This window comes from Rhodamnia argentea, chromosome 6 (assembly GCF_020921035.1).
Source record: "Rhodamnia argentea isolate NSW1041297 chromosome 6, ASM2092103v1, whole genome shotgun sequence".
Classification (NCBI taxonomy): domain Eukaryota; kingdom Viridiplantae; phylum Streptophyta; class Magnoliopsida; order Myrtales; family Myrtaceae; genus Rhodamnia; species Rhodamnia argentea.
In genome coordinates this window covers 4,575,081-4,595,757 of record NC_063155.1, presented here as the reverse complement: position 1 = coordinate 4,595,757, position 20,677 = coordinate 4,575,081, and the positions used below count along the sequence as shown (strand labels likewise).

General features: G+C 39.5%; 2 protein-coding genes across 30 annotated transcripts in view; both read right to left on the bottom strand.

Moving 5' to 3' along the window:
- Positions 1 to 20,677, bottom strand: part of LOC115733080 (putative disease resistance RPP13-like protein 1) — a 491,263-nt gene that overhangs the window by 344,808 nt on the left and 125,778 nt on the right. For 4 of the 29 annotated variants that reach the window (XM_048280902.1, XM_048280906.1, XM_048280908.1 and 1 more), the window contains 2 exons: positions 6,101 to 6,187; positions 1,391 to 4,921 (listed from right to left, as the gene is read on the bottom strand). The exons of 22 other annotated variants lie outside the window; for them this stretch is intronic. In XM_048280902.1, the coding sequence (XP_048136859.1) occupies positions 1,832 to 4,921; positions 6,101 to 6,187 (3,177 nt within the window). In that variant the 3' untranslated portion in view covers positions 1,391 to 1,831. Of the gene's footprint in view, positions 1 to 1,390; positions 4,922 to 6,100; positions 6,191 to 9,856; positions 9,939 to 20,677 lie in introns of those variants that run through there. 3 more of the 29 variants (XM_048280905.1, XM_048280904.1, XM_048280909.1) reach the window with 3 other exon arrangements.
- On the bottom strand, positions 405 to 1,804 carry LOC115744883 (putative disease resistance protein At3g14460). Its single transcript, XM_048280934.1, has 2 exons — positions 868 to 1,804; positions 405 to 469 (listed from the first exon to the last, which is right to left on the bottom strand). Exon 1 carries the CDS (start codon positions 1,802 to 1,804, stop codon positions 887 to 889), a length of 918 nt encoding a protein of 305 aa, XP_048136891.1. The 3' UTR covers positions 405 to 469; positions 868 to 886.

The window sequence follows — 20,677 nt, the reverse complement described above, 5'->3', positions numbered from 1 at the left end:
GCAAGCTGGAAGTTACAGTTCCTAACCCACCAGAGATCAAGACCCAAACGAAAGGTGATTTATGGAATATCAACGCTGTTATGAATTGGAGTTGTATTGAAAGCTTGGAGCTATGAGCTACCCCTGGGTCGACTGGTTAATACTACTAAGGATCATCATCAACAAAAAGAAGGTTCTTGATTCTAAAGAAAATGATAAAAAAGAACTGCCTCCCCTTTCTTCACAATCATATCACAGATCCCACATAAGTAATCATGCTTTTAGTTTTTGACACAATAAAAAATGGAAACATATCAGTGCGCCAAATAAAATCAAATGCTTCTGGATTTTTTTTTTAAATATATATGACACATAACATTGACAGACCTTACCAAAAAAAAAAAAAAACATTGACAGACGTGGCCCTACCACCGTAGTATTCGCAAGTGATCCTTCCAAGAGATTTTGCTGAGACAGATCACAATGGTATCTGCAAAACAACCAGAGCGAATGAGGTTGAGAAAAAGATGCTGGGAAGAGAACATACAACAAACTCTGAAAATGCAGAGGAATATGATTGGAACCCTTTGATTATTCGTGATTCTCATGCAAAGCATAGTGCATTTTCATTCAATATTTGTTTGGTGGGTCACTCAAAGTGCAAAAGTAAGCAAACTTTTTGGGCATCAAGCAGAGTTGAAGATATGTAATCAATCTAGCAAGAGGCAGCACGGTAAACATTTCGTTCTGCAGATGTCAATGTTTCACCTTCAGCCACTGGTTTTCAGAAATTTACGTGAAAAATATCAATGAGGAAAATCAGTTTGTATTAAGCATCTAATGGAGGAAGCAGAATTGCAACTGATGCCTTCAAAACCAAAAACTTACCGTGTGTGGAAGAATCAATTCATTGGATCCGAACGTCCTCTATGTAGATGCTCGGGATCTCTTGGATGAGGGGCCAGTAGTGGCCAGTGAGTTTTGAGCATCCATCTTTCAGAATCTTGCATCCCAATATCTCTAGATATTGGAGGGAGGGAGGGAGCCCATCCTCTGGCAAGTACCTCAACTTCGGGCAATCGTAAATCCCTAACTGTTTAAGAGAGGAGAGATGGTTGGGAAGACCGCTTGATAGTCTTTCCAAGTTCCTCATATTGTAAATGTCAAGAGAGGTCAGAGAGGAAGGAAAGAGAAGACTCCACGCATCCTCCTCCTCTGAAGGAAACCACTCCTTCTCTCCCTCCCCTCCCATGCTCCTCCCATCAATTGTCAGAGACTCGAGGGATGTGAGATTGGGTAAGCCCCACTCTGTCACTGGCTGCTTCAGATTCTCGCACCCTACAATTGAAAGGATCTGCAAATTGGGAGGCAAACCTCCTTTGCGGAAGCATTTGATATTTTGGCAGTCCCAAATGTGTAGCCTCTGGAGGGATGTAAGATGATGCCACTGACTTGGTAGAGACTTTATCTTCGGACAATTATCGAGATAGAAATATGAGAGGGTGATGGGAAGGGCAGGGAAGTCCTCTATCTCCAATGCTGGACATTCCTCGATATATAATTCAGTGAGATTGGAGAGCGCGCGAAGGCACTGTGATAGGCTTCCCAGATTCTTACATCCGTAAACACTCAAAGATTCTAGCGATTCTATGCTGATCTGTTCCAGCGACTCCACTCCCTCGTAGTCCCTTATTTCAAGCTCCTTCAGAGCAGCAAATTGAGTGGTTAGTCCCTTTATTTTCGGACAATACTCAATCCTCAAACGTCTCAGTGCGCGCATCTTGCTTGGAAGCTTTTCTAAACTCATGCAATTCCTCAATTCCATCCTTTCAAGGTTGCAAGGTAGCTCTATTTATCCTTCTCCTGCCACAAAAGAAGTGAAACGAGGGCATCTTTCGATGGCTAATTCCTGGAGGCTAGCAAGATTTAGCATCTCATTTCCATCTTGCCAGAAGTATGTTAGCTTGTCAAACCTTCCTATATGAAGCTCCTTTAGCTTGACCAAGCCACTCATATACCCATGATCAAAGCAAACAAGCTCAGCAATATTTTCAATTCTAAGAATAGTCAAAGAAGTTAGGTTGACCAAGATCTTTAGGATCTCCTTGTTACAATCCTCAAGGTATAGCTCACGGAGAGATGGAAGACAAACCTCATTGGTAGAGTTATCCAAATGCGGGCAAGAACGGATTTCAAGCTTTATGAGACGATCAAGTTGACAAGGCAATGTCCCGACCAATGAAGGACAGCTCCGGACAACAAGATGCTGGAGACAAGAGAATGGGACTTCTTCTGGCCCTTGGGCATAAGGAGACCAATCCTTCCACGCCAACATGTCTTCGAACTTCAAAGTGGTTAAGGATGAAAAAGGCTTTTTACTTTCGTAAATTTCAGAGCCTATCATCCTTACTGCATGTAGACCTTCGACAGATAATTCTCTAAGTGTAGGTAGTTGTCCAAGAGAAGGCAGCAACGTAACATTACGACAGCCCCGCAAGCACAAAGATACTATCTTAGAATAGAATGGACCATCTAACCATGATGGGAATATTGCCCCAAGATAGTATGAGAGTGTGAGATTTTCGAGATTAGTGTGAGGTTGCACATAGTCAAGCACTTGTGATTCGCGCTTGTCATTCCTAAGAATTCCAGAATCTTCATCCCAATGCAATAATAAGTTGCTAAGGCCGTGTTTTCCAGACAAATTAGCATCACGTGCTTCTCTAACTTCTTCCACCTTTTGCAATTCTGATATAGATAATTCACCTTGAAGATGTGGCAAGTTTCTTAACTCCCTTAACAACGAACCTTTCTCTTGTCCAACCACAAACTTGGACAAGACAATAAGATTCTTCAAATTACTAATTCCCAATGGCATCTCTTTTAAACTTCTTGTATCTCTAATGTCAAGAAACTGTAGGCTGACCATTTTTGTGATACATGGAGGCAACATAGAAAGCTTTTGACAACCTCTTAAGATCAAAGCTTGTAATTTGCGTAAGCCAACAATCGACTCGGGTAGCATTACAATGTCAGTGTACGAGAAATTGAGATATCGAAGATGTTTTAAATCACTAATACAGTTCGGCACCTCTATGATGGAGCAATGAGATACTGAGAGCACCCTCAAGTACTTCAATTCTTTTAGAAGGTCATGTAGAACCTTGTTGGAAATACAGAATTTGCTTGTGTTCCCTCCAGATCCAAAACGCGCTAGAATTAAACTTCTTAGTACCTTCATTCGGTGATATGCTTTCATGCATTGTGATGTAACATAGCATGACGAGGCGAATGATGCATGACGAGTTTTTTCAAGAGATGAGGCATCATGTTCGCTACCTGCTAGCTGAGACTCCCCTGAGCTAAAACAAGTCGCACCAGCAATTGACTTTGCTAGATCATTCAAAAGATCATGCATTGAAAACTTAGATACGTCGACATTTGCTTGTTGAAGAAATGATCTGGATACTAACTCATCGAAGTAACTCCGTCCTAATCTCAAGTTATTCTCCTCTGCTGTTTGTCCATCTAAAAAGCCCTCCGCTATCCATAAGAGTACCAGCTCATCCCTCTCAATTTCGTAATCCTTGGGAAACACCGCACAATATGCAAAACATCTCTTCAAATAAGAAGGAAGATGGGCATAGCTCAATTTCAAAACTAGGAGAACCTCATCATTTTTTTCTGTCGGAAGATCCCACATTCTATTATTTAATATAGCTGCCCATTTATCTTGGTTCCTTTCATTACATAGGGCACCGCCCAACATCTTTGCTGCCAAAGGTAAGCCTCTACATTTTTCAGCCATTTTCTTGCCTATTCCTTCAAGATCTGGGTGCCCCTCAAAATTTGATGCTCCAAGAGCATGACAGGCTAATAAGCATGTACAATTATCAACGGACAACTCCTCCAAAGGATACGGCGAAGCTCCTGTTAAGGAAACAACCGAATAGTTGCGAGTTGTAACAATGATCTTGCTTCCCTTAGCGACCACTTCAAATGGCTTTAAGAAGGCAGTCCATTCTCCGTACTTCTCATTCCAAACATCATCTAAAACCACAAGAAACTTCTTCCCTGATAGATTGTCCTTCAACTTAGATTGAAGCCAGTTAAGATCTTTGTCCTCGCAAGACAACTCGGTGATCGACTGCAAAATAGTCTTTGTTATGTTGAGAACATCAAAAACATCCGAAACACAAACCCATGCTCTCCTCTCGAAACAGCTGCTTACATTGGCATCATTATACAGCCTCTGAGCCAAGGCTGTCTTGCCAACACCGCCCATCCCAACTATGGGGAGTATGCTCAGCATGGCATCAGAATCTTTGGCTTCACCATTCAACAGTTTGAGTATCTCTGCTTCCTCCTTCTCCCTGCCGAAAAACTGAGTCTCCCGCAGACAAGTGCTCTGGGGCCTATTGTTAGTGTAGTCAGTTTTGCCCACAACATTCTCTATCAAGCTTAGATAAGCCTTCCTGGAGACAATATCCTCCAACCTGCCATCGATCTTCTGTACCTCAGTTTCAGACACAAGCGAGCGTGGTTTCAGATTTGATCTGGAAGACTTATGTTGGCTAAAAAAATAGAACTTCACCTGACCTCTGCTTGTGCTGGAATCTGCTTCTGACTTGGCCTGAGTGGCTTCGCTCAAAAACTCATCGAGCAAGTCTTCCATGTCATAGGCCAAGTCCCTAACATCGTCCAGCCACAACTTGACTGGACCTTCACCGCTCAGTTGTTTGTCCTCTGCATCATCCAGCACTGCATTGATTGTGTCCAGAATCTTCTTCCACTTATTGAGCAGGTCGATGCCGATTCCAAAGAAGGGCGGTGCTTCTTCCCTTTGCGCATAGTCCAATACCAGAGAAGCCAACTTCTCATACAGGACCTGAAGGAAGGCACTCAAAAGGATCTCCCCAATGGCCATGGGTGTATCCGTCAACTGTAGAGAACAAGATGGGTTATGGTGAAGCAAAGCGATAGTGAGTGAGACTTTCGCCTACCAAAAGACATTAAACAAACACGAAGACTTCCAACAATGCACATCAGTGGCTAGAGTAACCAAAATAAAATAATTTTCTTCCACAAGTGCTTTTCTCGTGATGTTTAGAGATTATCCCCTGATAATTGTAGCTTCGAGAATCATATATTTCCTCATGTATATAAACCATAAACTCAAGAAGTCCAGGACTTTTTGTTATACATCTACAAATCATCAAAGATGGCTAATTTTGTCTTTTTAATAAGGAAAACAAAAGCACCCGCATTGAGCTAAACAAGAAAAAGGGTTAGGCACACCAACCAATCCATTAAGCAAGTTGCTTTGTTTAACTCTGACAATAGTAAACGAGTCACAAATCACCATCTAACAATATATGATCCACTGGAAATTATACTCTATACATAACACTAATGAACGGGAAAATTAGTGTTCAAAAGGATCAGGATTCTCCTATCAAACGGTTCCCGATCATTATACATTTTGTATTTGGGATCGTTCATAAACCATGTGCTCTCAACCCAGAAAGCATGTTCGCTTCATCTATCCTTTTCATTTGTTATCTTAGATCTTTATGTGCAGCAGGAAGGCATCCTCTCTAGAATAGTTCATCTGACATTTTGTATTCAGAATTGTTCGGAAAGATGTGCACTTCACCCAGAAATCACATGCTCTCCATCTAAAACATGTACTTAATTGGTTACACCGGCACACATTAACTTTCCCGTGAATCTTTGCTGAAGAGGAATGAATCTAACCTCTTACAATATTTATTGTTGTTTACCCAATTTCATGGACTGAAATTCCAATATATTAACGGTGCAAAATAATTACTATGCGAGCAGGATAAAAAAACCAATTCGATTATAAGTATTTACTTTGATCTCAAGACCGCCAATTGTGACATTTCACGCCAGTGTGTGTTTAGGCAAAAAAAAAAAAAACCAATGATAGAGAGATTAAAAATTAGTCTTAATGTCCTACTAACTGAACTTGACAGGTATTTGACATCAACCTGAATCGGGATTATAGATAGCCATGAAATCAGTTTAAGAACCAAAATATTGTTACTATTGCATCAGTTTGAGTGAAAAAGAGAGAAAGTAGATAGATGTCTCTTACCTGTTTTGGGTAGAATTCCTGGAGCAGACCGGTGAACAGGATTAGATCAACGACAGCAATCCAGCAAGCACGAGCAGGAGGAGAGCACTGCTGAGCAGGGGGATGAGCATGGGTTATGGTGAAGCCAAGTGATGACGAGCTTATGGAGAGAGAAAACTATATGAAGATTAAGACTTTCAAGGATACTCTTCAGTGGTTAGAGGAATAAAAATAAAATAACTCCTGTCTGCAAGTGCTCATCTCGTAATGTTCAGAGATTATCTCCTGATTTATTATGTGAGAGCAAGACTTTTTGTAATAAATCTATTTACAAGTCATGAAAGAGAGCTAACTTTGCCTGTTCGATAAGGAGAACAAAAGCACGCTCTTTGGGCTAAACATCTACAAGTCAGACACATCAAATAATAATATATAATCTGCTGAAGATAACTCTAATGAACAAGAAAATCGTGTTCAATCCCAATGTCGGAAGGAAATTTCAATGAAATCCATGAAGACCAAGACTTTTGCGGGACGCAAATTGGGTTTGTTGCTTCGCTGTTCGCATCCCTCCTCTTCCATTCCTATGTGAACCTCTTTTTTTCCATTACCAATAGAATTTCCAATCGTTACATGGGTTCTAATCGTTTCCTTTTTTTGGTTTGAATGAAATATTCATTGACAAATGGTATTGATTGTTGTTCTCTTGCTTAAAATTAACCATACTACAATTCTCGTCAAACTTTTTTCATGTTTAGTCATACTGTGGTTTTCCATTCCTTAGTCTCTATTGTACTTGTCTATTATAATTATGTCTAGATTTAAGTTCATCTTTTCAAAATAAAGTTTAGTAAAAGAAAAAAAGCAAAAAGAAAAAATTGAAAATTATAAAAAAAAAAGTTCAAGAATGGAGCGAGAGAGAGTGCCATCGATCCCATCGCCACTGTCACACAGTTACCTTAGCACCATTGCCCGCGCAACTCAACCCAATGCCGCCGCCGCCGCTGTCACAGCTGGCACTACTAAGTGAACCAACCATCACAGTCAGTCACCTTTAATTACCTAATGACTAACCTAAATTGACAATGTAAAGAATTAATTGTAGGATTCACACTTTGTCACGTGCATCGTCAAAGGTTGGGTTCCATGTGGAACCCAGATCATTCAACGGTGAATGTTAATTGGGCTCACAAACTACGGGTTAACTTTTTGTTATACATCTACAAGTCATCAAAGATGGGCTACCTTTGTCCGTTCAATGAAGAAAAGCCAACTTTGTCCGTTTGTACTTATATTTCCATAATATACTCAAGTTATTTGAGTATATTATTTTCTCAAACATATGTAAATTCTTAGCACAGTAACTATCATGTAAAAGCCTACATTGATTGCATATTCAACAATAAAGCATAAAACAAGGACATTGAAACAACAAGGATACTGAAAATATATGGATGTTAAAAGAGAATACAAAACACAAGTTAGCAATAGATTTTTCAAGAAAATATCCATGCACTCTAAGTTGGTCATATGAAAAACCTGCGTATTATGCTTTGTTTTAGATGGCCACAAGAAAAGGTCCTCTGTTTCAAACACAAGGCAAAACTCTTGATATAAAACAGAGGACAAAAGGTGTTTTTTTCTTCACATGACCAACTTAGAGTGCAAGCAGATTACCATAAAGATTTATTACTTACGAGTGTTTTGTTGTTTTTTTTTTTTTTTCGTAACATTCTCAGTAACCTTATGTTTCAATGTCTTCATTTTATGCGGTATTGGAAAATATGCAATCAATGTAGGCTTTTACGTGGCAGTTACATGCTGAAAATTTGCAGCAAGATGGGTAACAATGATCTGGTGAGGGGTGCTGAGGTGGTAGTTGATGATTGGGAACCACGTGATCGGAGAATCGTGGTCCTTTGCACAATTTTCCTGTTCGTCAGTGTGATGTGGAGAGTACAATTACTAGTAGATTATATATTGTTAGTTAAAGATGCCTGACCCTTTTTCTTATTCAGTAAGGAATGAAGCAGACCATGATTAATAGGACCGACAAATAAGCATATTTGTGTAATCGGCACTAACTACAATAAGTAACTTCGTGCAAGTTGCATGAACTAACATCAATGTTTTTGAAACATACGAATAATGGCATCATACTCTCTGTTATAAATCTACAAGTTACGAAGATAGCTAACTTTGTCTATTCAATGAGCAGAACAGAAACACATGCTTTGGGCTACACAAGAAAAAGGGTTAGGCACACCAACTAATCCATTAAACGCGTTGCTTTATTTCACTCTAGAAATAGTAAATGAGGGTCGGCCGACCCTCACCGACCATAGGTGAGGGCCGACGATCCTTGTCAGCCAATAGGCGCAGGCCACAAAGCCCTTGTCGATTGTGGGCAAGGGTCCCGGAAGAAAGAAGAAGAAAATATTATAATTGGATATTTAAAGATAATACTATCCACGTCAGCATCTGTCGTGCCTCCATTTTAGCGATTTCTACTAAAATTGGCTGGATCCACTCAATTGGTAAAATATGAAAAAGTTTATGACTCAATTAGCAAAATTGAAAGATTTAGAATTGAATTGGTCAAATTGCAAAGGTTTGAAACTTTTTAGACAATCTCTTTACTGATATCATGAACTTTTTTGTCATGAAAGTGAAGCAAAATTGATAAAGAGTTGATGGGAAAGAAACTTTAATAAAATCCAGGAAGACCGATACTTATGGAGACTCAATCTGGATTTGTTGTTTCACTTTTCACATCCCTCCTCTTCCATCCCCATGTGAATGTCCATTTTTTTTTCATTACTAATTGCCTATTTGAATTATATCTAGATTTTTATTTATCTTTATGAAAAAAGAGCGAAAAGAAAAGCTAGAAAAGAAAAATAAAAATGCAGAATGGGGCTATAATGCTCTTCGTGACTTGCGGAGAGTTCCGCTTTACATTTTTTAATATAAAGTCACTAACATGCAAGATATGATTTTCCTAGATTTTCCAATCTATAACATGTGATTTATAAAATAAAACAATATGACAATTAATAACAATGCACTTCCAATGGCCTAGATGTCCGTGATAATGCTTATCCATGAAAGTTCTACTTTTTCTCATATAATTATCCTGACAAGAATATGTAATGAAAACTCGTAAATATGCCCAAATATGCAAGTATGAACACACTTAAAATTGTAAATACGACTTTCCCTAAACAACATCTAATAAATCTACACGTGGTTTTATTAAACATGCACCCAGATATACAGTTTTAGAATGCAATGAATGCATGGATGACTTTTATGAAATGTGACCAATGTAAATATGAAATTACACGTGAAGACATGATCAAGAGTGACCTAGTGATATGCAACCTCATGAACACTGACGGCAAAAGTATTGATAAATCGCCATGAATTTTGCAATCAAACCATGCAACTTTAATCTGGAAAGCAAGTATTTTTTTTTTTTTTGGTAAGGAATGGAAAGCAAGTATTTGACATCTACTTCACCCAAAATTTTGTTATTAAACGTGCAATCGGGATTATAGATATGCATGAAATTGCTTTAAGAACCAAAATATTGCTGCCGCCATCTCTTCTTCTTTTGCTCAAAATATTGCTTTTGCCTCCATTAATAGAAAGATTTCAGAAAGAGTGGGTGGTTGCTCTCGTGTAATCAATGCCTACCAGATGCTTTAGGTAGCAAAGTTCTGGCTACATCAATTATGAGGGAAAAAATAGAGCAAGCAGATAGATGCCTCTTACCTATTCCGAGTAGACTTCCTGGAGCTGACCGGTGAACGGGATCGAATCAAAAACAGCAATCCAACAAGCACGGGCGCTAGGTTGGGGCGAACAAGAAGAAAACACCGATGAGCGGGGGAAGAGCACTAGTTTCGGCGGTTTAGGCATGTGAACTCAGCTCCAGCAATGGGTGGCCACCGCGTGCAACGACAAATGACTATGTCGATGGAGCTACGACCAGAATAGGTTTGTACTTTGAAGGGGATTGGGCAGATCAAAGGGGTTGGTGTTGAATAATCAACATCCTACAATTGGCGGTCAAGAAGAGAAATCAAAGTTGGCCACCAAATCTTGGTCAACTTGCTTAATTAAAGAAGGAAAAGAAACTGGCGGTGAGTCATAAGTTGAGGCTCCAAGCTGTCACTTTCAGAAAACAAGTTGACAAGTTAACTTGCCTTAGCCAAACCTTTGCTCTATTAGAAAAAATGTTGGCCTACTTGTTCTGAGTCAGCCCCCACTTCATGTGAAAGCCAAAACTTTCCTCTATTATTACTCGACGTGAAAAACGTGTACATGCTAATTATTGTTATTCAGGAGAAGTCACAATTATGCGCTATCAGGAGCATGTACCCAAATGATCCTCGTCTTGAATTTATAACGGTATAATGAATTTTGAAGCTGGAAATCTATATCCGAAGGCTCGAAACTATGTCGAACTCCATCATTAGGTGGAAATCGTGCCAACATCATCCCAGGCAGGTCCTTGAGCATCGAGAGCCAAATTCGTGCCGAAGGATCGCGGCTAAGTGGATGACTAGAGCAACAGGTGCGACCACGAAGGTCAAAGTTGCAGAGAGGAGCGGAAGAGCCAGTGGTTCCCAGAGGGTAGAACAATCCAACCGGCTCAAGTGATTTCAAGATCAACACAACACTGAGACAGATTCAATCGATTTTATAAGATGATGTTGAACTTTTATCGCCTTCGGGGTAAAATATAAAAGTCGAGAGGTTGTTGCGACCCTCTGCCTAATAGCCAGAAAAGAAAATCAATATCATGCGAAAACATGTCAATTTTCCTTGAGATTGGACAATTTGGAAAGAACTTTTTCACAACCGTGTCTCAGCGACATTTCATCGAACAGGTTGCGGACATTGACCGAGGAACAAAATGAGCCATCAATGAGGGCATTCATATGCGGTTTACTTGAGAGAGAAAGATAGATAGAGAATCCAAACCGTTGCAGACTTCGTCCTTCGCGTGACCTCAACCGTTGCAGACTTCGTGCTTCTCTGGGCCGTGCATCTATCTGCTTCACATGAAATTCACGCGAGCCAGTCGTTTTTAGTTGAATGACGTGCAAAAGTTCACACGTGGATTACAGTTAGCTTTGCCGGTTCTTTTGTATTTGTCTCATTGACACGTGAATTTTTCCCCGACAACACAAGCATTACATCTTCGTAAATAGCTAAATAGTAGTAAAAGGAATACGACCAAAAAAAGAGTAATAGTTAAAAGAACAAATAAAAGAAAAAAAGATAGATAAGCAAAATAACAACTAACAAAAGAAGAATAAGAAGAAGAGAATGAAATAATAAAGCCTTGGTCCAATTCAGCCCAGTCCACAAAGCCAATTAAAGTCATATTTATTTTGCACTTAGCTTATCGGTCCATTTGGTTAATTTACGAGCATTCATAGTTGAATCTAAATATTAATATTAATTCACAAAAGATGAATGTCCTATTAGGGAAACAAACTTGGCATATGGAATTCGGTAAAATCCTAAACTTTACACCTTTACTATCATGTCCAATAGTGTCTTAAATTCTTCAATCATTGTCCATTGAAATAACATGATCACACTTAAAAAAGAAAAAAAAGATTCAATGATTTGTTTGTGTTAATTTGAACCGTTTAGGACTTGATTACGTGCCGTGCATTGGGAGTTAAAAGCTTTTCAATGCATTATTCTTCTTTGAAAATCTACAGCAAGGAGTAAAATTTCACGACTAAAAGGCAAATTTGAATATGTAATTGACTTTCTTCCCATTTCTTCACACCTTTCTTGTCATCCTAACATCAAGAGGAGATTAGCGGGTAGGTTTTCAAAATTCTTTGGTGAACAGTGGGGGCAATTAGACCGAGTGTATATGCAAATTTAAATATGTGATTGATGTTTAAGCTTCTTTTGTTTCTCTACGCAAGTACAGGCGCTTCATAATAAAATATAGGTGAGAAGATCGATTTTTCAATGTTAATGGCAATATTGCATTTCACCCATCTTGAATTTCTATTCTTTCTTATAAAAAATTGACAATTATTAGAAAAGGAAAACCACATTGACAGTCCTAAAAGTTTTTCTTAACGTGCAATCAAGTCGTAAACATTTGGAAAAAAGTGAATCAAGTCTTAAACACTTTGGATCCGATGCAATCTAGTCTTTCCGGTGACCATTCAATCAATTCTCCTGACGTGGTGTTCTAGAGATTTAACGCGTCATCTTAATTTTTTTTTTTTTTAAGAATATTGGACACTGGCATGCTAGTCATATGACATCACTTGAAAGTATATGCCTAATATGAAAAGTAACAAAATCCAAAAGAATAAAAAGAGAAGGACAAAAAAAGAAAAATTAAATGAAAAAGAAAAATCATCTAAGGAAGAGAGAGAAAGAGTCACATTAGTAACTACTTTTGTTCATATAAACTACTTCTAAATACATTTAAAAAAAAAAAGGTTTGACGTCCATAAGATACTTCATTATACATTTACATTTGGTCTAACTCTATCAGTTGCAGTAAGTTGTAGTCTCTCTCCTTGTCTCTCAAAGCTCCTTTCTTGAACTTGTGTCCCGCTCTTGTCCGAGGCCATCATCCTTATTGAGAAGTTTAGGATTAAGTCCAGTTTTAGTCCTTTAAGTTTTAGAGTTTATGCAATGTAGTCCTCTGAATTTTATTTTATGCAATCTTTCTCTAAGTTTCTGGATTAAGGCAATTTGGTCCTCCAAGTGTTATATTGTGCAATCAAATCCTCTAACTTTCTTTATTTTTGCAATCAAATGCTTTGTTTACCTACCGTAACTAATACTGTCAAATTAAGATTTCTTTTTTTTTTTTTGGGGGGGTGTTTTCCTCGTTTCTTTTTGGCTCATTTGATGCCAAATCAGCACTCGTGTCATTTTCTGTCACCATGTCATTAATCAATTTGACAGTTCAATCAGAGAAATTGATCAAAGGATTTGATTACACAGATTGAGGAAGTTAGAGGATTTGATTCAACAAAATAAAAATTAGAGGGCCAAATTGCACAAATCCAGAAAATTAGGGGACTCGATTGAGCAAAATAAAAGCTAGGGAAACGCCTGAGACTTAAAAGTCTAAATCTGTACTTAACCCAAACCTCTGGTTCTAATTTAAATCATAAGAAGGCTTGGATATTGACTTTTGGGTCAGCAATCTAGGGTGCCCATTGCCTATGTCTATTTGCTATTAGTATTTGATTACTTCTAGTTTCTTGTACATATTACTAAAGTTGGTACGTCATTAACTGGAAGTCAGTACTCACTATGCAAATCCACATGTTTAGCCCAAAATCCCCCGGCCATTCACAACCCAACTAATACTGTTTTCATATTCTTCAACATCACAAGTAGAGCTGTCAATATGGATCAATGATTCATTTTCTGACTCATTATGTACAAATGTATTGTATATGAGTTGTGAATTTTTAAAGGGCCAAGTGGAATGGGTCCAAAAATCAAAAATTGGATCAGGTGGATAAAAAAGGAGTCACACAATTGAACCTATTTTCGACACATCTAAAAAACTAAGTCATCAGTTGAGTTTGACTTTTCGACCAAAACAGAAAAGTTGAGTTGGACTTGGCTTGGGTCAATGGGCCTTATTAGTTTATATTTTTTAATTTTTATTTTTTATAAGTAAAATAAAGAAAAAAAATTAAAAATTATAGAAACTGCTCAAGAGGTGGAACGTCACAGCCCACTGCTGCCAACGCATGACCAACCGCTGTCCTCCGTCCATCGCCGCCGACTATCGCGGTCCTCCGACAGCCGAAAAAAATAAAAAAATAAATCAAAAATAGAAAAAAAATACTATATTTGTATTGTATGAAAGTGTTTTAGTAATATTATTTTTGTTAACAAGTTGTAAGAAATAAAAATTGAATGATTTGATTAAATACAAAAGTGTTTAAATAATACGGGACGGATTGAGTATGCGTCATTAAATTTACATCACATGAAAAAGGATCAAAACGGATTAATAGATTCATTTGGATTGGACCATAATCAACTCGACTCAAATCCGACCCGATTCACATGTTTGACACCCCAGTTCATGAGCAGGAAATGCTAAGCACATCACATGCTGAAGATATTACCGTCGGGAGTTATTGGCACCACCAACCCCATTCCTTGATCGATTGCATGGCCCGTTCGCATATGTCATCCACTTTTAGAGGGGGCCGGTTCAACGGAACCGCCGGTTCCGGTTCAAGAACCGGCGGTTCCAGTTCCAAAAAAAGGTGGAACCGGAACCGGCCCTTGAAGAGCCGGTTCTGGTTCCGGGTTTGGAACCGCCGGTTCCGGGCCGGTTCCGGTTCCGGTTCGGAACCGCCAGTTCCAAAGCCCAATTACTCTTTTTATCAAACCTACTCCTCTTTTTTTTTTTTTTTTTTTTAAAAAAACCGGGTTGGAACCGTGGGCCCGGTCAATGGGCCGGTTCCGGGCCCACGGGTCCATTTGGCACCCCCTATCCACTTTTGGAAGGCAGTTGATCTTAGGCACTCAGACAATGGAGTCACTGAGTGCTTGGCCTTTTATCGCGATTCTAGGGAGAAAGTGAACGCCAAACCGACCGAGCTCCATTGCCCACCTAAGACGCCTCCTTGATACATCAGGCTTGTGCAATGAATCACGTAGGGGTTGATCCATTAACGCCTTAATTCACCTGGCTCTGATCAGTGCAAAGATCGGCTCTTGAATAACCGGTATCTTGCTTCAGCCCCCTCCAGGCTTGTGCTCGGACAATTGGCGCGGCGCTATCTGCTCTCCCGATCTTGGACTAACAAAGCACTGATGACTTCCTCGGTCGCTTGCAAATGTACTTGAGAGGCCAGGTCGTCTCAGGGTTGAGCCAGGGCAAGGACTCCCATTAAATCGGACCTCAACTCATCAAATGCTTGTTCTGCTCCTCTCCCACTGAAATGAAGCACCACCTCTCGACAATATGAGGATAGACATACATTTGTTCACTGATTTCGACACATAGCGTTGAAAGTGGCGACTCGCCTTGTGCATTTCTCCATTTCCTTCACAGTTCGTGGAGCTGTTATATGTAGTATTGCCTGCAACTTTTCCGCGTTGGACTGCCTGAGAATATTCCCCCGACAAGATTCTAAAGACATTTTGATAGATTTAACGTCAGGTCAGAACTGCCTTAGTGTATCGAACGTCTCCGCTTTGCCTAATATATGGTTTTCCAAAAAGGAGACTTAACCACGTATACATCCACATTTTTTTTTTCCAAAAAACATCACCCCTGTAATAGAATAGCCCCTGATCTTTAACAGCGGACGTCCTTTCTTCGTCAGAAGAATGCATCAGGATTTGGTTATTTCTCGCATGAATTGTCCGTAAATGATAGTAGCTCATTCCCTGCAGTGGAACCACCAATTAATCAATTCTTGGCAACGCGAAGCTGTCCTTTGCGCATGCTCTGTTCAAACTGGTGAAGTCTATGCCCAGATGCCACTTTCCATTTGGTTTCTTAACTAATGCCACATTCGCCAGCCATTCTAGATAAGTTGCTTCCCAAGAAAAGCCCGCTAGCAATAATTTTTCTGTTTCTTCCTTGACAGCTTGCCGTCTCTTTTGCCTGAATGAGAACTTCTTTTGGTTGACAGGCTCATTGTCCTTCGAAACATTGAACTTATTGGACATCACTGCCGAGTCGAATGCCCGACATGACCGATGGCTCCCCATGCCAATAGTCTTCAATTGTAAGCTTATAAGCTTTCCATCTATATATTGGTCCACACACTCATAGCTTTTCGCTAGGATATGAGGCATCTCTGTGCTTGTTTTACAAACAATCTATCAACACATTCTAATCACAATTATTCGTATAGAGTGATTCGCACCATTTATCTCTGAATTTTTTTGATTTGAATCACACAAAGTCGCATTTCACCATCTTCAGGGGAGACAAAGCTTTCTGCAGTGGAGAGTGCCGGTACCAGGAGATTCTCTCGGAAGAGGGAATGAGAAGTCCAAAACCAGATGAATATGGCTTTTCTTCACAACTAATTATCATCACTTTGCTTCAAAAGAAAGTCTTGAAGAAACCAGCTTCCCAAGGATACACTCATTATTCTTAACATAAATCTTTAGAGGCAGAGAAAGGGACTGAACTTTCTGTTGTATAAAATGGGTTGAAGCTGGGGTATCTTGATATCTTAGGCTCTTCTGCTGCTGCTGCTCCTCCTCTCAGCAATCTTATTCGTCTTCATTTTCCTTTTTCCTCTCTCATAATGTTTTTTGTACAATCGATTTCAATGAAGTGATAATTTAGGAGATTGCTAATCGGGTGGTTTTGGTCTAAAAAAGTTTTCTTGTTTGCGAAGTGGCGCTCATAATGATGATAGGATGACTGAACTTATGCCCAGTATCTTCCGCAAATTGATATGTTGCTGCACATCGTCCTGGGCAGATAAGGACAGATTACATCATTTGATGCAGATTCTTGCAATTTCTTTTTCCTTGCCTGTGAGCCTGTGTCCCTCCTGATCATACCCCACTTTGACAAGTTTTTGTCCCCTTCCATCAATTTAGCATTAGTCTAATGCAAGTTGCATGATCTTCATGATAGCTCATTGATGCAGGAATGATTGTTTATTGTATAATTGATATTATTATGTGGTTGGTATCTTGAGCGGATATTTCTTTTTGATTTCCTCAGGTATTCTGGTATTGAAATCCCCACCATTTGGTAAAATATGTTTCAGTCTCACACCAGACTGTGATGCTGTACATTCTTTGAATTATTCATATTCTGCAACAAAGTACTATTCAATTTGAAAATACTGCTTGAATCTGACCCGGTTGATTGTCATAGTAGAATTGCCCCTACAAGCTTGATGATTTGCGTGAAGCTGGGGAAGATAATGATTGAGTTCTCTTTTGCATGTTTCTTTCGCAAATTTTGGTGATTATCAATTTAGGAAAAGAAATGGGAATTAAGGTATACTAATGATTGTAGAATTAGGCAAATTTAGATCGTTACATTCCTATTATTTTTTAATGGTCCAGAACACAAGTAAAATCCAACTGCGTAGAGACCCATGGAACATCTTGTAAGCCCCATTAACCGTTTAAAATACTAACCTTCGACCGAAGCAAGCGATTCTTATCCAGACTAGTTAGAACGCAGTTGCTTAGATTCGAATGAATAACCTCGAATTCTTAATTTGGAAATCCCTCAACGCTCTAATAAGGTTTACCAATCACGTATAGGTCCTTTCATTCACTAGCGTCGAATCCTCTTCAGAGGCGCGAAAATAGGCTAAGGCAAGCGCTATGTGCGTGTATGAAACGAGATTGTTATGTTTTGGAAAAAGTATTGGTGGCATTAAAGAAAGTGTATGAAGGGGTGCATAGTGAGAAGAATATATGTTCTAGTCCTCCGTTAACTTTACTGCCTTCTCATTAGGCGATCTAGTTGGTATTTCAGCACCTTGAAGATTAGTTGCGCACTTTGGGCTTTTGCCAAATTTTACTTATCCAAAAATAATTGATAGTACTATTGAGTACCCAATTGTTTCAAGGAAGTACAAGAAGTGAAGACATTTTGTACAGATCTAATTATATGGTCCTTGCGATTCAAATATCGTATCATACAACATTCTAAGCTGTAAAGACTCATTCCCAGAGGATTTCGGGCAAATTGATGCATATCGTGAAATTTTACGGTGCGATGACATAAAATAAATTTCGAGGAGCAAATCAACTAAAATTAGGGGCAAATCTATTTTGGTTCCTCTTGTCTTTATTTTGAGATAAGCCCTTCGTATCAAATAAAATTAGGGGATACTTGAGAATTTCTTGCTTCAAGTATTAACCAACTCCAAAATGATTCAGTCACATAAATGAACAATATATGTTGATAAAATATAGTAAGAGCCCCATATTTTTTTGCTTAATGCCCTGGCTTTTGCTTATCTCCATCATCATTAATCAATACAATTTGAATCAAGCTCTCACTCGTATCGGAGACTCTTCAACTTGATGAATGACTCATGGCATGAGATGAACGCAAAAAAGAAAGCAATGTATCTATATGGGAAGGGACGATCGATTAGTCCTGAATAAAAATTATCTTTCATCATAACTAAGCAACTGCAAGAGTGATCAAACAGACAAAATGACGTACATAGCCACGCGACAGCAGTTTCCTTTTCTGCTGAATAACTCTTATGATGATGTTAACCCACTAGTATGGAGAACCCTAATCATCGGCAGTGCAACCTTTTTTTGTTAAGCATGAAAAATTTCACCTATGATTCGTCTAAACAGTGCCAAACGAGGAAACCTTAGTTGCCCCTGAAGCTATTGGCAAATGATACTGCATACTCAATGTCAAAAACTTAAAAGACGACTCCTTCCACGAGCCGGAATTAAAGTTTAAATGACAAAGGAGGGCCAATGTAACTGTGAGTACATCCTGTATATCAGCAGCCATCCTCTCTTCGTCCTTTTTCGCCTTCTCTCTATAGCGAAGCCTCGTTTTCTGTTTTGTTAGGTATTGTGACCCCATTGAACCACCCTTGGCTGATGACAAGAACTGAACTTTGCCTGATTCGACGAGGACTGAAGTATCTTCTCACGATCCTGGAAATTCCCATGGAAATGTGCCACCTTGCCTTGAGATTGCATATTAATTGCATGAAAATAGCCTAATGATACTGTGATGACTGAAAAACTTCCACCTGCTTAAATGTGAATTGAAAAATAATAAGTTCGGACTATTGGATTATTGGATTAAGTAATGAGGATATTTTTATCCGAACTCCCGGGTGTTTTTTTTTAAGGATTTATTATGGACCTGATGTTGTTTTAGGGATATGATATATTAGAATTATGTCCCATCGGGTCAACTACGTATGAAATTGGAACACCTAGAGACTAAATTTGGACAAGTGGCCGCACAAGCACACATGTGGGGCCATGTGCCGACACGTGGATGCCATGTGTCACCGTGAGGCAGTGCACACGTGACACGTGTCATGTTCTAGTATATCTGCAAGCAGGTCAACCTGCTGATGCATTGAAAGCACGACAAAGTAAAAGCAAGACAAATCAAAAGTAGCTAACAAGCTGCTGATCGTAAGCACAACAAGTCATAAATTGCTCTACTACAAGTAGCCGATTAAGCACGACACATCATAAGCTATCGATCGCAAGCTGCTGACTATAAGCAACTGACCGAATTATTATAAATAGAAACCGCCGCCAGTTCATTCAGCATCTTTAATCGAAAATTCTGTCGTTATTTTGCTGGAACTGTCGGCCATCGACCGACCGACCGTCGATCGCCTTGGCCAAGCCGTAGCCGTCCGTACGCCATCCACCGTGCGTCGTTCGTGCGCTGCCATCGCCCAAGCCGTGACCGCCTAGCCACGGGCCGCCTTAGATGCACCACCTCAAGCCGTGATCGCCTTTGGCCGTCCAAGGATTCGTCCGGCCGTTCGTTCACTTGTTCATATGTTTTATTTCTCGCTTAGTCAAGGTAAGTAGATCTCTATCTTTAATGCTATGCTTCCTATGATTATGGATGCGAGTGTTGGATTTTGATGATTGATGAGTTGTGGTAGAGGATTTGGATATGATTATGAGATCTACTGTCTATGAGGATCGTGTTTGCCTTGGTAGGATTCCGATATCTACCATTGCTGTGAGATATGTTTGGTTGTGTTGGACAATCCTCAATTCCGTGATCATATAGTTGGTTTAGTTGTTTGGCCTAGGGATTCTACTTGCGGAGGAGCTTTGGCTTACTCCTGTTTATTAATCATTTTTTAGATGAGCAAGTCGACGAGGAAAAACGTTATGGGAAGTAAAGATCATGGACAAAGATGACGTTGGTGGATTTGGAGTAGATTATTCACCGCAATACTCTTCCCATGTGAATCTGTAAATAATGAGAGTAGTTATTTACATATGTAACAAGGAGTAAATGGTGAGCTATGAATAAACAAGTGAGTTGTTTGAAATGCGTGCATCTAGTTAGTGGACCATATAAAAGGCCATACCCTTTGTTAGGTGTGCCTGAGGATTGAATATTTTTCTTTGACATGCATTTGTGCCTGTATGGCCGCTTGAATATTTTTATACAATAGAGCTTCCGCATGCGTCGCTTACTACGATTGAAATATTAAAGAAGATATCGCGAGCCCGAGTCGCGAGTAGACAAGATGGGATGTCTCGCTACCCTCGAATTGGATATGAGGACGCAATAGTGGCTAGAGGATGAGGATTTAGAAAGCCTTCCCGATGAGGTGTGGCGAAATTCGGACGCTACAGGTACAAGCTGATATTTGACAAACGCCAGGTGGCGAGGATAATCCACTTATGATGGCAGAGCTTGTATCTTGTCTTGCTCGTGACAGAAGCTCTGGTAGCTTCGTGGGGTTATAGTGACGAGACATGCCTACCCAAGATAACTGGGGTGCGAGTGGCATTGCATTGGGAAGAACTAGGCAGCAATTCACCAAAAACTAACCCAATCTAGGATCAATGTCTTCCCTAAAACAAAATCGACCAAAAAAT